At 39.1% G+C, this 14,433-nt stretch overlaps 1 protein-coding gene and 1 pseudogene across 1 annotated transcript in view; one reads left to right on the forward strand and one right to left on the reverse strand.

The window, feature by feature from the left end:
- The first annotated feature begins 584 nt into the window (after positions 1-584).
- On the forward strand, positions 585-2,318 carry LOC113915945 (annotated as a pseudogene).
- Positions 2,319-13,838: 11,520 nt separating this feature from the next.
- SPATA16 (spermatogenesis associated 16) overlaps positions 13,839-14,433 on the reverse strand; it is a 222,759-nt gene continuing 222,164 nt past the window's right edge. The window contains exon 11 of the mRNA XM_027585794.1: positions 13,839-14,141. Coding sequence (XP_027441595.1) covers positions 14,019-14,141 — 123 coding nt within the window. The 3' untranslated portion in view covers positions 13,839-14,018. The remainder of the gene's footprint in view (positions 14,142-14,433) is intronic.

Below are 14,433 nucleotides of genomic sequence, written 5' to 3' on the forward strand. Positions count from 1 at the left end.
TGATTAATTTGCTCAAGAGGCTAGAACACAGAACTCAGAGAAATATTCTACTTCCTAAATTACTGGTTTATTATAAAAGGATATAATTCAGGAACAGCCAGACGGAGGAGATACGTAGGGCAAGGTATGGCCAAAGGGTACAGAACTTCCATGCCTTCTTTAGGCTCACTAACACGCCCCAAATCTCCACATGTTTATCAACCTGGAAGTTCTCTGCGTCCAGTCCTTTTGGATTTTTAGGAGGCTTTATTACATAGGCACGATTGATTACATCATTGGCCCTTGGCAGTTGATTCAACCTCTAGCCCTTTTCCCCACCCCATGGGTCAGGGGGTGGGACTGTAAGTTCTAACCCTCAGATCACAGTGTTGGCTCCATTGGCCCCCAGACTCCATCCTTTGGTGCTTTGCAAAAGTCACCTCATTAACATAAAGACAACTTTATCTCTCTTCACACTTAGGAAATTCCAAGGCTTTCTGGAGCTGTGAGTTAGGAACTGTGGAAGAAGGCAAATAGATAAGGAAAATATATATTTAAATGACCAAATATGTATTTCTTATAAATCACAATATTGCAATTGTAAAATGACGTCAGCGTTGGTATCTGACAGTGAGGTTAGAAAGCCAAACGGGAGACTCTAGTCCTAGTGATTTGTGGCCTTGTAGATTTCTTAAGTACATTGAGGGTTTTAAGCTAGATCTTTCCTGCCTATGAAAGACTGTTAACAGTGAATGAAATCCCTCAGGAGATCCAGTTCTTCTAGTACACGGGGGAGATGCTGGTGTAAGAAAAGTTATTTCCTGAGCTGTGTCTGAGGGACAATGGATGTGCTGCCCTCTCCAAGGAACTCGGCTGAGACCCTGGAAGACTCTTGTTTGTTGGGTCTTCTGCTTTCACATACATTTTTTATCTTTTATTTTTTTCATATTAAAATTCTTCTGAGAGGTACTCCCTGGGCAGCCTGACATCCCCACTGCCACCCAGTCTCCCGAGGCCACCTCCCTCAGGCAGGCCACAGGGCCTCTCCTCCGCATGACGGCAGCACAGCACTGGCACACTGGACTTCATGCTTGGCATGCTTCGTGGTGAGACCACTCTAAAAGGGCCTCCAATCCATTTTCCAGGAGCAAGGGACGATGGAATCGGGGCACACCTGGCAAGACCACGGTTATTTTAGTGACCCACAGAAACGAAAATGGCAGCTTTGCCAATTTGAGAATTTACCCACATGGATTGGGATTGGTGTTGTTGGAACTTCAGAGTTATGATGGTGATTCGCAAGGCCAAGAAGTTGATGGTCTTTTGAACGAAGTAGAAGAAAGAACGAAATAACTGAGTAAGGACTGTACCGGGCGGGTGAAGAGATTACCGCCCATAGTTGGAGGAGGGGCCCTCAACTGATATTGGCTCACTGCTGAAGGCCACCTGGTTATGGGTGTGACATAGATGAAGTGGTGTATGATGAAGACTCACCATCTAAGAACATTAAAATTCTATACTCGAGGCAATTTGGAGATGTTCATCTGGTGGAGGATGATTTGGGTGTATATAGGGCATGTATGGAAAAGGCCAGTGGAAAAGACTATGGTGGCAAAGACACACTGATTCTAGGCGGTGGAGGTGGGCGCATGTTATGTGAAATAGGCAAACCGAAACCAAAGATGGTCACTACTGTAGAAATTGACCAAATGGTGACTGCTGGATATAAGAAACATTTGCAAAAACCATGTGGCCACCCCTTAGACAATCCTAAAGGAGACTGCTCTCAGGTTTTAATAGAAGACTGTATTCTAGTACTGAAGAGGTACACCGAAGAAGGGAGAGAGTTTGATTATGTGATTAATGATTTGACAGCCATTTTCATCTCTGGAAGAAGATTCCATATGGGAGTTTCTCAGACTGACTTTTTTTTTTTTTAAGATTTTATTTATTTGACAGAGAGAGAGTGAGCACAAGCAGGGGGAAGGGGCAGGTAGAGGGAGAAGGCAAAGCAAACTACCCCCTGAGCAGAGATTCCCATGTGGGGGCTCAATCCCAGGATCCTGGGATCATGACCCAAGCCGAAGGCAGACGCTTAACTGACTGAGCCACCCAGGTGCCCCATAGACTGACTCTTGACCTCTCCATGAAAGTACTGAAACAGGATGAGAAATATTTTACAGAGGGTAACTGTCAATTTGACAGAAGCCCTGGCACTCTGTGAAGAACAGCTCGGGTGCCTGTACTGTCCCATGGAATTCTCAAAGGACATAGTCTGTGTTCCTTCATACTGGGAATTGTGGGTATTTTACACTGTTTGGAAGAAAGCAAATCCTTGAAGACCAATATCCCCTAGTCACGTGTGCTGCAAATAGCCTTCCTGACCTCTGTATGCTGTACATGACATCAAAATGAGTCGCAATTGATTGCGAATTTCTTCAAGGCTTCTTTTTTCTTTATTTGTTATCTTTAATGAAAAAAAAGCAAATGGAAAATGTATATTTTGATGAGCTAGGGTGTTACTTTTTTTGAAGGTAGGCTGAAGGATGATTAGGCTGCTCAGTGAAGGCTGCTAAATGCACTGAAGCCCTAGAATGTGATTTTTGTTACTTTTTTTGTGTGCGGGCTTTTTGTTTTTGTTTTGGTAGATTTTGGATTTGGTTATTTGTAGGAAAGAACATCACTGTTTTGTTCTGGAGGGGAGTTCTTAATGCTGTTTCTTTCCCAAAGATTGAGTTAGATATTAAAATTTGGTGCCTATAAGAAAGAGTTAAGAAAAAATGAATAGCGATGCTTTGATTAAAATTATAAATGAGAAAAAATTAAAATTCTTCAGAGATGATCAAGATAAGTATTCACATCCCCAAAATATTTACAAATACAGTGTATGAGCTTTTATGCTTATTGTCTCAACACTTCTCAATTTGAAATGTTTTCTATTCATCACCAATAATCGTATTTTGTAAATGACATTACAGAGTGACTATTGATACATCTTTACCAAACGCACCCTTTCCCTATTCTTTGTGGAGCCCATTTCCCTTGGGAGTAACCATCCTTTCAACTTTACTGTATTTTTGCCTACTGTGACTCTCTCATGGCATGTACCTTGTTGGCAAGGAATTCATGTTTTTGACTGAACCGCAGTGTCACAATCCCCGTCTCCCGGTCAGATGTGGCCTCTTTCCCTGAAGTTGCGTCTTCCCGCATGACCCATATGCTTTCATGACCCATGTGGAACTTCTTACCACCCATGGTCACTGCCCACCAAGAACCTAATACTCTTAACAATGGCATCTTCAGGTTGGATGTCCTAACACTTCCACATTTGGGGAGCACATTTATTTTGTGACTATTTTGGTTTTGCATTTTCTAATTTCAATCATTTTTTATTTCTTTCATTCCTAATTTCTATGGAGGGAAAAGTAGTGTTAAGCCTGCCTTTTACCAGGTGGTCTTGTGATTTTAAAGAATCTCCACACATTAAAATTCCATTTTTATGTAATATAATTTTAATAGAAATGCTCATTTTATGGAAGGAAAATGATGGATAAAAATTTGAATGCTTCTTAGGAGCCTCTTATACCCTTTTTATTACATTTTGATGTGGCTTAATTCATTAATAAAGGGGGATGAGTTGGAACTGTGTCCTGTTTTATCTCCTATCATTATTCAACAAAAGAGAATATTTTTTCAAAAAAATTTTAGAGCAAATTTCCAATTTTCTGAAAAAGACATTTTAAAAAATAGAATGACCTTGGACTCAATTCAAAACTGGAATTTTACAGCCACTCTTGAAATTCATTTACTCCCATAACAGTGCCAGGGAGGTAGGATCTATTACTATTATTTCCACTTTGCAGATGGGGTGAGTGACATTCACAGAAACAATGTGGGTTGTCCTTGATCACAGCACAGCAACTTCATCTCTAGGAACTAGGCTAAAAACCACTTGTGTTAAATTTTAAATTTAATTGCTAAACACCCCCCCCCTTTCCTTTTCTTTTCTGGTCTCTAATTTTTTTCTTTTCTATAAATATTTTTGGAGGCATTCACTCCATCCTGGACACTTTAAAGGACTACTGATTAGCTGCCCTGATTTTTGAAGATGATACCTTGCCCACACCATCATTAAATTAGGGATTAAAAAAAAATGTCCTGGGGCGCCTGGGTGGCTGAGTTGGTTAAGCTTCTGCCAGGATGGAGTTCTGCGTCTGGCTCTGCTCTGTGGGGAGTCTGCTTCTCCCTCTACCTGTCGCTCCCTGGGCTTGTACTCTCTTTCTCTCTCTGCCAAATAAATAAATAAAATCTTTTTTAAAAAAAAAAAGATGTTCTTTCCTCTCAGAATAATGTAATGGAGAAAAATAATGTGTATACAGTTCATTCTCATCTGATGTGATATGACTAGAGTTGTGCTAGCGGTATGCACAAAGTTCTCTGTAAATGCTGAGGAAGTGTAAGAGTCTGCTAGGGCTTGGAGGGAGAAGTGAACGGATGAAGGTTTTAAAAAGTCAGCGACATTTGGGGCTGAGGCTTTGAAGTTGAGGTAGAGAGAAGGGAAGGGCACAGGGAAGAGTGGGAGCAGGTTAAGGAGAGCAGAGATGGCCAGGGTGTGGTGCCCAGTATGTCCCAGATATGGGGTGTCCTGGGTCAGGGCTGCTCAAGACCCGGGGCAGGCAATTAGGCACAACAGGTCATGCAGTCCCAGTGCGTTCTAAGTGGCCGGGGCTCATCTGTCGAAATGGGGAGCTGCAGATAGTGTAGAAAGCAGCATAGACACTGTGGGATCCTGAGACAGTGTTGTGCTCAGGGAAGAGGGACTGGAGTGAGGACAAACTGGAGAGTGGGGGCCATCAGGAATACTAACAGAAAGAGGATAGAAAGGCTGAACTCAGGCAGTGACCATGGGAACAAAGGGAGTGCGGTGGACAAATTTGAGATTTTGAGATAAAAGGGGAAAAAAAAACCCTACCTGGAATACCTAGTTGTAAAGTATAGGGGGGATGGCATGTTTCCATTTCACAAAAATCTAGGTTTCTGGTAGAACACAAACATTCAGTTTAAAATTGTGATTATTTGGAACATAGCTCATTAAATTCCTCAAATAGTTGGTTTTTCCGTGCTAAACATTTCTAGGAAAGGCAAATGACAAGAAATCAAATTGAAAATCAATTTTATCTTTAAGGAGGGAATTCTTACTTTTTGTTCTGGGATCGTTTTAGATCAGTTCAATTTCTTACGTCTTCTGGGTTACATTCCTGTCCCTTCTTGTCCTACCTTCACACCCACGGGCTGCAGTGGCCCTCCTTCCTTCCTGCCACCACCGCTGGGCTGTCCTAGGTCTAATGAGGAGGAGAAGCCCTGAGGACTGAGTCTGGTCTGCTCCTCTGGCAACGGCATTAACTCCTTCAGGGCAGGGACTCTTTTCTACTCTTCTAGCTTTCGGAGGGAGGGAGCTGAAATTTAAAGTCTTTACTATGTCACACCCTGTCTAAGTCATTAAAATACATGATCAATTTAAGGCTCTCAATACCCATTTGAGGACTATTATCATTGTTTCACAGATTAGGAGACTGAGACCTGGATCACATAATGAGAAACCAATGCTTTTTATATTATTTCACATTACTGTCTTAATGTCTATCCTATGTCCTGACATATAGTTGGACACTCTCAGTAGATGTTTAATTAGCATTTAAACAGAGGTAGATTTGCTCATCAGTAGGTAGCCCTCTGTCATGCTTGCTGGTGGATAGGAATTGCCCTGTCCCTGGAGTATATAAATTGTATTGTGTTTCAGTTTTATTCTGGGCTAAATGCAGCATTGTGTGTTAGTACAGGAATCTCGCTTTAATGCCACTTATGTTTTTATGGGATAATGTGCCTCAGGAGAACAACAGATGTAACCAGTATGCCCTTGGCTTCTCTTGTGTTAATTACACATGTGTCACATTTACGATAAGATCACAAATCTCATTGTTCTTTGAGTATCTATTTTCCTATTAGGAGGAAGTTCAGTCTTTTCCTAGATCTTTCTCTCCAAGTATTCCCAGGAGCCCCTGTTATGCAAGGTGGTTCCCTTCATGGTCACCATCTGTCATGAGCCAAGGCAAATTCTACAGTTCTATGGGTTAGAAAGGCTTTATTAGGGGAACTTTAAGCAAGTTTCAGCAAGATGTGGTGTTGATGACATGAACAGAAAGGTGTGCTGTGAGCAGGGCACTGCGCACATTTTAAGGTGAACATTCTAGGAGCAGGACCTGCTTCCTTCTCGATCTCTCATTTTATAGGGCAAGCATAGGGGAGGAAAACTTTCTTCCTCTTCCCTTCTAGGTTCTTTGACTAGTCTAATAATTCAACTGACATAAGACAGATTAACCAGAGAAAAACAAATTTAATTTTATGCCTATAGGAGAGCCAAAGAAATGACCAACAGTTACACCTTTGTAACTGTTAGACAAAGAAACAATAAGTTTGTGAAGAATTGACAAAACAAGAGGGACCTGGGGTCCATGGTAACTTACCTCTAAGATAGGATGGCCAAGTTCCTGGTCAGCCCCACCTGCTGGGAAGAGGGGAGAGCTCTCAGTTCCAGTTGACTTATCCAGGCTAGTGCTGATCAACAGAAATACAGTGCAAAACATATATGCAAGTGTGGGTGTGTTACTAACTACAGTAGAAAAAGGAAACAAAAATATGAAATGCATTTTAATAACACATTTTCTTTAAATCACTATATCCAAAATATCATTTCAGCATGTAATCAATATAAAAGTCATTATTGAGATATTTTACATTTTTTAAATACTAAGTCTTTGAAGTCATCAGGTATGTATTTTACACTTACAGAATCTCTCAATTTGGACACTAAATTTTCTTTGAAATACTTGATCTGTATTTAGATTTCACAAAATTTATAGTTAGAAAGTAGATTTTCATCTCCAAATTGTTCCAAATAAATACTTCAAAGTTTTCCAATACCCAAATTAAGTACCAATTTTTAAATTTAACTTAAAATTTTTTAAAAATAAAGTTTAAATTAAAATTAGTGCTTTGGTTGTGCTAGGCACATTTCAGGGGTTTGATAGTCCTACTTGGCTAATGGCTACTGTATTGGACACAGAGCAAGCTCCTGGGGTCATTTTTGGGCAATCGCAGGTATGTATAATATTAATATTACCTGGGACCTAGCAGGTCTTAAAAACAGTAATATAATAAAACACAAAGAAGAAATATATCAAGTCCCAACTCTGGGTTTGAACTCTAGTTTTGCTACTTTCTGTCTATAAGGAAGTTACTTCACCTTCTGGACCTCATCTAGGGAGGGCAATAATATTTCTGGCCTCAGCTTTGTAGTGAGGACTAAATAGGACAATGCCTAGTGAGCATATGGTGTGTTGTCAATAAAGGCAAGGTAATGTTTCAGAGTTTAAAAATCCTTTCATCTTTCATTATTTCATTTGCTTCTTCCTGAAATCTCATTAAGAATGTTAAGATTTATTATCTCCCTTTATAAAAGATCTAGAACTTGAACAAGGGTCTTCAAAATCTAAGCCTATTGTGTTTTCCATATTATGATTACTATCACCATCAGCCGGCTTGAATTGAGTGGTCCCTGTGACAGGTACTGTTCTTAGGGCTGCACTTTTGTTGGCTATACTACCCTAATTTTACCCTCTGGTTTGAGGAAGTAGGGCCTGACACAGCTATTCATATCTATAAACCTATTGTACAAGACTTAGAGAAAAGGCAGACTTGTTATCAATATCAGGGATTCAGTCTAACTATTTCTTATGAAATATTTGTCTTTCTATGTCCCTAAACACTTACTTAAAAAGAAAGTAAAGGTCTTGATTATTCATGCATGTTTGTTCTGCACCTCGCCTCAGATTGATAGACGATCACAATGAAAGAACATAAGCAATAGTTAATTTTCAAATTCTCATGCCATTTATTAAAGAATGTGTGTGGAGAGTGATTTTGAGCTCTATCTCATGTGGTCTGAGTGTTTCTGGTTTCCTTTCATTGAGGTATAAGCAGGATATGCTTACATTTATAAATTTGGGATGCTCGTTGGGTCTGTTTTCTGATTTTCTCTTCCTTTCATGACTTGTCAAAAACAGGAGTCTGCCCCTAGGTGTCATTCCAGTCCATTCTGTCTTGATAATCTGTGACTTGTCAAGGCTGCCCCATAGTCCTTTGTGTCCCTGTCCGGGAGCCCAGGGCACTGCTCAGTGGATCAGGCAACTTGTGAAATATCTGATTGAACTTGGACTCCATCACGCCATCTCAATGAATCAAGCCACTGTAAATTAAAGCTTTGTTCTGCCAGTGGTCTTTCAACTTTCAATACATTTGATTTAAGGGACTCTGGTCTCTGATCACCTCATACTTTATGAGGTGATATTTTGTAAGTGCAGGGAAAGAATGAAACCAAACATTTGGAGAAGACAGTTATGAGGAACACAAGCAAAGAAAATAGGGCCAACCCACATATGGTATCATGTCGTTATTTATAAAAAGGCAGGTGAAACATCACAATTGGTGCTGTGTAATAGTTACTTCAGTGACCCTCCAGACTGTGTGTCTCAGGGATGTGTGGTAGAGGTAGTCATAAAAAACTTTATGCCACAGGAATTCTGTAAATAAAATGCTTCCACAGGCTTCCGTCTATGCAGCAACAATGATCTGTGATGCAAGTATCAGAATATATAATTTTTCTTTGTAAATAGGCAAAGAAAAGTTGATATGAATTGGTCCTTCTCTGCAGAATAATACTGAATAATGAGTTTTTTAAGGATTTTTTTTTCTTATTATCAAGGAACATATACTTATTGTATAATATTAAGGAAAAGATAATAAAATCACCCATAGGTACTTCCACTAAAGATAGCCATTCTTAATTTATCTTGTATTTCCTTCCAGGCTTTTATATGCATATATTTTATAACCTAGTTATAATTGTGCTGTATATAGTTTTATTTCTTGCTTTTTTCTTTTAACATTATAAATTTTTTATGTTACTAGGTTAAGCATTGGATAGACTGTCATAAATCATTTAGTCTATTACCTATATTGGAAAATTTTGGTTGAGTTCATTTTATTTTTCTCTTTAAAATAACTCTGTGATGAATACCTTTGAGTTTTTTATCTTTTAACACATATTTTATTATTCCTTTAGTATAGTTTCCTAAAAGTGGAATTATTGGGGCAAAGGTTATAAATATTTTTAGAGCTCATGATACATAATGACAAATTGATTTCTAGACAGGTTTTTAACTTATCCAATGCTCTGTCCCATCAGAAGCATATAGTGTCTGAGAAGACAGATGTTTAAAAACAAATGTATTAGTATGTAGATACCAAGGTACAGGTGGTTCTCTTCCGAGGAGTCACCTTGGAAAGCTATACCTATTTAAATGTAGTTGGCTGTGTACATGCCATTACTTCAGAGATGCCCATGATTTAGACATAGAATAGCATCACCAATTTGGGTTCTCAGTAATTTTTGGCTGTTTTCAAAAATTGCATGATCTGTTCTCAAAGAATAAAGACTTGCTACCCTCAAAGATATACAAAATATGAATTACCAGCAAATAGCCCTTGCTGCTTGCTTTTCCTTCTTCAAAGATCCTGCCCCTGCCGAGTGCTGCTATGACCATCAAAGCAATGCCATAGGAGGGCTGGAAGAGAGGAGGAGAGGGACAATGGGGTGTGTGCTGTCCACAGCCTCTTCCCCTAGCAGCGTCTAAGGAACTGTGCTTACTTGGCTCCATTTGATGCAGGGAACAAATTTAGACCTGAAAGTGGGGAATTAGCATAGTGTATTCATGACAGTGTGATTTTATTAAAAGAAATAATTTGATTTTTCTATGGAACGTGTTTTAATGGGTTTTACTTGAGGAGAGAGCAAAATCGAGAGCGAGAGAGAGAGATACAAGGGGCAGAGAGAAAGCAAACGAGGCAAAATTTTAATAACTGGAGAAATCTATATGAAGAATGTATCAGTGATTTTTACTATTCTTGCCACTTTTCTTTAGGTTTGAAAAATTTGAAGCTGAAAAGATGAGAAAAACAAGCATCTGTAGGGGAGGAAGAATAACTTTCTTCTTCCCTTCTATGTTCTTGGCCAAGACACCCCTGTATAAAAAAGATTAATGGGAGAAAAACAAATTTAATTACGTATGTATGCATGAATAGGAGCCCCTCAAATGAGACTCAAAGAAGTTACCAGAGCAGGCAGCTTTTATACTTTTTAGACAAAGAAATAATAAGTTTGTGTAGAATTGACAAGGCAGAAGGGTTTGGGCTTGGAGTGGCAAATGGTAAAGAATGAACAAGGTTTATAAAGTCTTCTTGGCCCTAAATTCCCTATCTCTGGTGTTAAGGTTGTCTTCTATCCTCCTGGTACAGGGAGTGTATCTTTCACATGGGAGATTTATTTCCTGCTTTCAGGGGGACAGAGGAAGCTCAAAATGTCCTTCTTAAACTGTTTCTTAACTATCTTTATTCAAAATAATCAATATGCCAATGTAGCATATTTTAGGGTGACATATTCTGAACCCCTACACATACAAACAACACCAAAATGCCCTGAAGAACGATCCAGGAATGACTGAAAATGATCAAGGGCCTGGCATCAAGGCAGATGTGGATCAGAACATACATGATTTTCATGTGATCATGGGTAGTCTCCTTTGGGATTCTTCCTTTGAGTGGGGGACTTGTGTACTCGAACTATTTCTTACAAAAGAATACCCGGTGGCAACCTTCCAAATGTATTTTATGGGCAGAATTTATCATCCTAATATATACAAGTTGGGAAGAATCTGTTTAGACGTTTTGAAAGACAAGTTGCCCCCAGCACCAGAGATCAGCAGAGCTCCGCTCATCATCCAGATGCTTTGGCAAATGATGGAGGGACACGGGAAGTAGTAGAAGACAAAAGAAGCTGAGATTATTGAAGCATTTAGGGCGTGGACTAGCTATACAATTAATAATATTTCAATTGGGCTGATCATCAAGTGTATATCACTTCTCCTTTTTGGCTAACATGTCTTTTTTTGTTGTTTGACTTCATGTCTTTGGAATATTACAGAATAAAATCCAATATCTCTTCAAGAAAATGACAGAGAGAGAGAACTTATCCTATTATCACCGAACTTTTAATTTTGGGTTCTTTTGGTCCATAAACCTCTGCAAAAATGATATTAGGAGACATTAATTTGAACCAAAACTTAAGAGTGGCCACCTCATTAGTCCTTGTGCCAAGTTAACTTTGAGCTGACAAGAAAATACTTTCCAATATGGTAAACGAGCAATTCTTGGACTTTAATGTGCATATAAATCACCCAGGGACTTTTTTTTTTTTTTTTTTGAGAAAGTGAGAATGTGTGTGGGGGGGTGGGGGAGGGGGAGGGGAGTGGGAGAGAGAGAATCTTAAGCAGGCTCCATGCTCAGCACAGAGCCCAATGGTGGCTCAAGCTCATGACCCTGAGGTAATGACCTGAGCCAAAATCAAGAGTCAGACACTTAACCAACTGAGCCACTCAGGCACCCCTACCCAGGGATCTTCTTAAAAACACAGATTGGGATCCATTTGATCTGGGGAGGAGATTAAAATTCTTCATTTCTCACAAATTCCCAGGTGATGCTGATACTGCTGGTCCATGGATCATATTTCAAATAACAAGTAGAGGACAAAACAAGTCTTTGGACTCAAAGGAAGGTATTACCCTCTTTGGCTCTTGGTTTCCTCAGTTGTAAAATGGAGAAAATGCATATATCAAATTCTCGTGAAGTTGAAATGAAATAAGCATTCTGAAAGTACTTTGTAAACCTTGCTTTCTCTATTATTATTATTATTATTATTTTACTAATACCATATTGCTTTACAAATCCTTCCTCTGCAGAGAACTTAAAAACAAAGATGGGATGGAGCACCTGTGTGGCTCAGTCAGTCAAGCATCTGACTCTTGGTTTTAGCTCAGGTCACGATCTCAGAGTTGTGAGCTCAAGCCCCATTTTGGTTCTGCACTGGGCATGGAACTTGCTTAAAATTCTCTCTCTCTCACTCTCCCTCTGCCCCTCCCCTTCTCAAAAATAAAAAGGAAAAAAAAGGAAAGGAAGAGAAGCCAGGTGCAGTAAATTTATACTGCGTTGTTGCTATTCAAGGCTCTTGACACTAATGTGGAAAGCGGAGACTACGAGCAAAATTCATTCCTACGGACAATGCTGTTGAACTATTAAGAATTCTAAAGATTTGATACTTTGATACCTTATTGCAAAGCTATGAAAATTGATTCTCTTTTTCTGAAAAGAAGTTTCTTTTGAAAGTTTTGGATTTCCATTTTATATCATCCTTCCTAAGACTGACTAGAACCTCTCTTCTTTCCCTAACCAAGCACCAGCCAAAATAACAATGGACATTTCGTATTGGTTGTGGGGAAAGTGATCAAACAGTGAAGCCATAATCTAGTAATTGTCATTATATTATTTTCAAGTATAATCTTCAGGCACTGTGGAATGAGAGAACTCTAATTTTCAAAAACCGAAGATAAAGCAATTGATCAGCTATTGAATATCAATAAGACTTCCAGAAAACAGCTGAGTAAACAAACAGGCAGTGCTAAGATTTTATTTCAATTAAGAACAAACAGTTACAGAACATAGAAATCCTTTTGGAAAATAAAATTTTAACACTAAGGTTAAAATTCAAAGCTAACAAGCTTCATTTCCTAGAGATGTTATGAGATTTTTTTTTTTTTTTAATGGGCAATTCTCACAGTGGTGAGAAGTGATAACAGCAGAGGTGGTCAGATGGAGTCTGAGCCATTTGCCTTAGACTCCCACATTTGGCTAGACTCAAGTTCCCATAGAAATACATTATTTTCCAGTACTTACAAGAATAGAGCTGAGATGCCATGCCAGTGTGAGTTTAAAAACAAGGAGTTTCTTAAACTCCACTGTCTTTAACCGCCTACAATTATATTAGCAACTAGCTTGAGGGAAGGTGGTAGCCGTGATGGATTCCCCGTGTGGGGTAGAAGAGAGGGGGCTATTTGATAAAGGTAAGATGATCCCTGGGAAAACCAAAGTCCTATTTTACTTCAAAATTTAAAAACATTTATACCTTGCATAATTATGACTACACGAATGTAACATACATTTAGGATTAAATTATTAACTGATGTCTTTGCAATCTCATTGTGTAATGAAAAATTCAGCACTATGTATTTTATTCTTTTTTCCTTTTCATGTTATTATCAATGTTCTCGGAGATCCTAGTCATTTTTTCCAGTATTCAAAAAAAAAATCCGATTTCCTGTTTATTTTCCTCTGTGTCTGAGTTATTCCTTCTTACCCTATCTTCACAGCCCCCTGTTGGTGTCAGTGGAGGTCTCGAGTGATGGCTATTGACTCACTACCTTGTCACGTATGTGCGTTTGTGCTGAGTCACACATTTAAAGGGGAAGGAATAGGAAAATCGGAAGGATCCGGAGGAGAGAAGAGAGATTTTAATGAGACAACTGATAATATCGGCCCTACCACATATGACTTAACCTCCATAAGGATTGAGAAAGTATGAGTTTTATAATTTTTATTATTTTCTAAGATTTTTATGTATTTGAGAAATTTGCCTATATATTGTTTGTCCAAAGCTATACATGGCAGGTGAGTACTTCTTAACCATGCCCATGAATATGCATGAATACTATAAGCATACTTGGGTAGACCTGGTAAATGTTAGTAGATTTTGAAGGAACAAAGCAGGTGAAAGAGGCAACAATGGTTATTTTGTAAGCTGTTTAACTAAATAAGTCAAATTTGAACAGGAGTCAAGTCATACTTGTCGAGAACATTTATTGCTGCCAGTGGAGATGAATGAAGTACAGAATCCCTTTGTAAAGCGAGCCAAGGCGAGTGCGCCCTCACTCCTTTGGCTAGGCCTTTGTTCCTGGACTGTCTCAGTCAGTCTGGTGGGACACCACTGCCCCTTCCTCTGGGACCTCTTGATGGTAGTGCCTGCTCCCCAACGACTAGCTTTGTTGCACAGTTTGAAGCCGCTTCAGTTTTGTTTTTTGCCTTCGAGCAGTTCTCAGTTTTTTAGTTTTTAAGAAACTGTCCTCTAATTGGTATAGGAAGTCTTCAATTCGTCCAACCTAGAGGAAATAAACAGATATAACACGATTTGTGGTTGTTTTTTCCAGGTTTAGTGTAGTTAGGAAAATGGTGAGGTAGTTAAAATGAAAAGGCACATACAGGTCCGTGTTGGAAGAGAATTGGCAGAGATGGAAATGATTGAACGTAAAAGCTTCCTTCAGTCTCCATGTCGGGTTCCCTTATTTTAGGAACATGAAGCAGACATGCAGGAGTTTGCTTTACCACTCAGTCCTATGTCCTGGGTATGGAAGTGGGGACCATCATCATCCACTGTCTTTAATGGTCAGTAAA

Source organism: Zalophus californianus, chromosome 1 (genome assembly GCF_009762305.2).
Source record: "Zalophus californianus isolate mZalCal1 chromosome 1, mZalCal1.pri.v2, whole genome shotgun sequence".
NCBI classification, from domain to species: Eukaryota; Metazoa; Chordata; class Mammalia; order Carnivora; family Otariidae; genus Zalophus; species Zalophus californianus.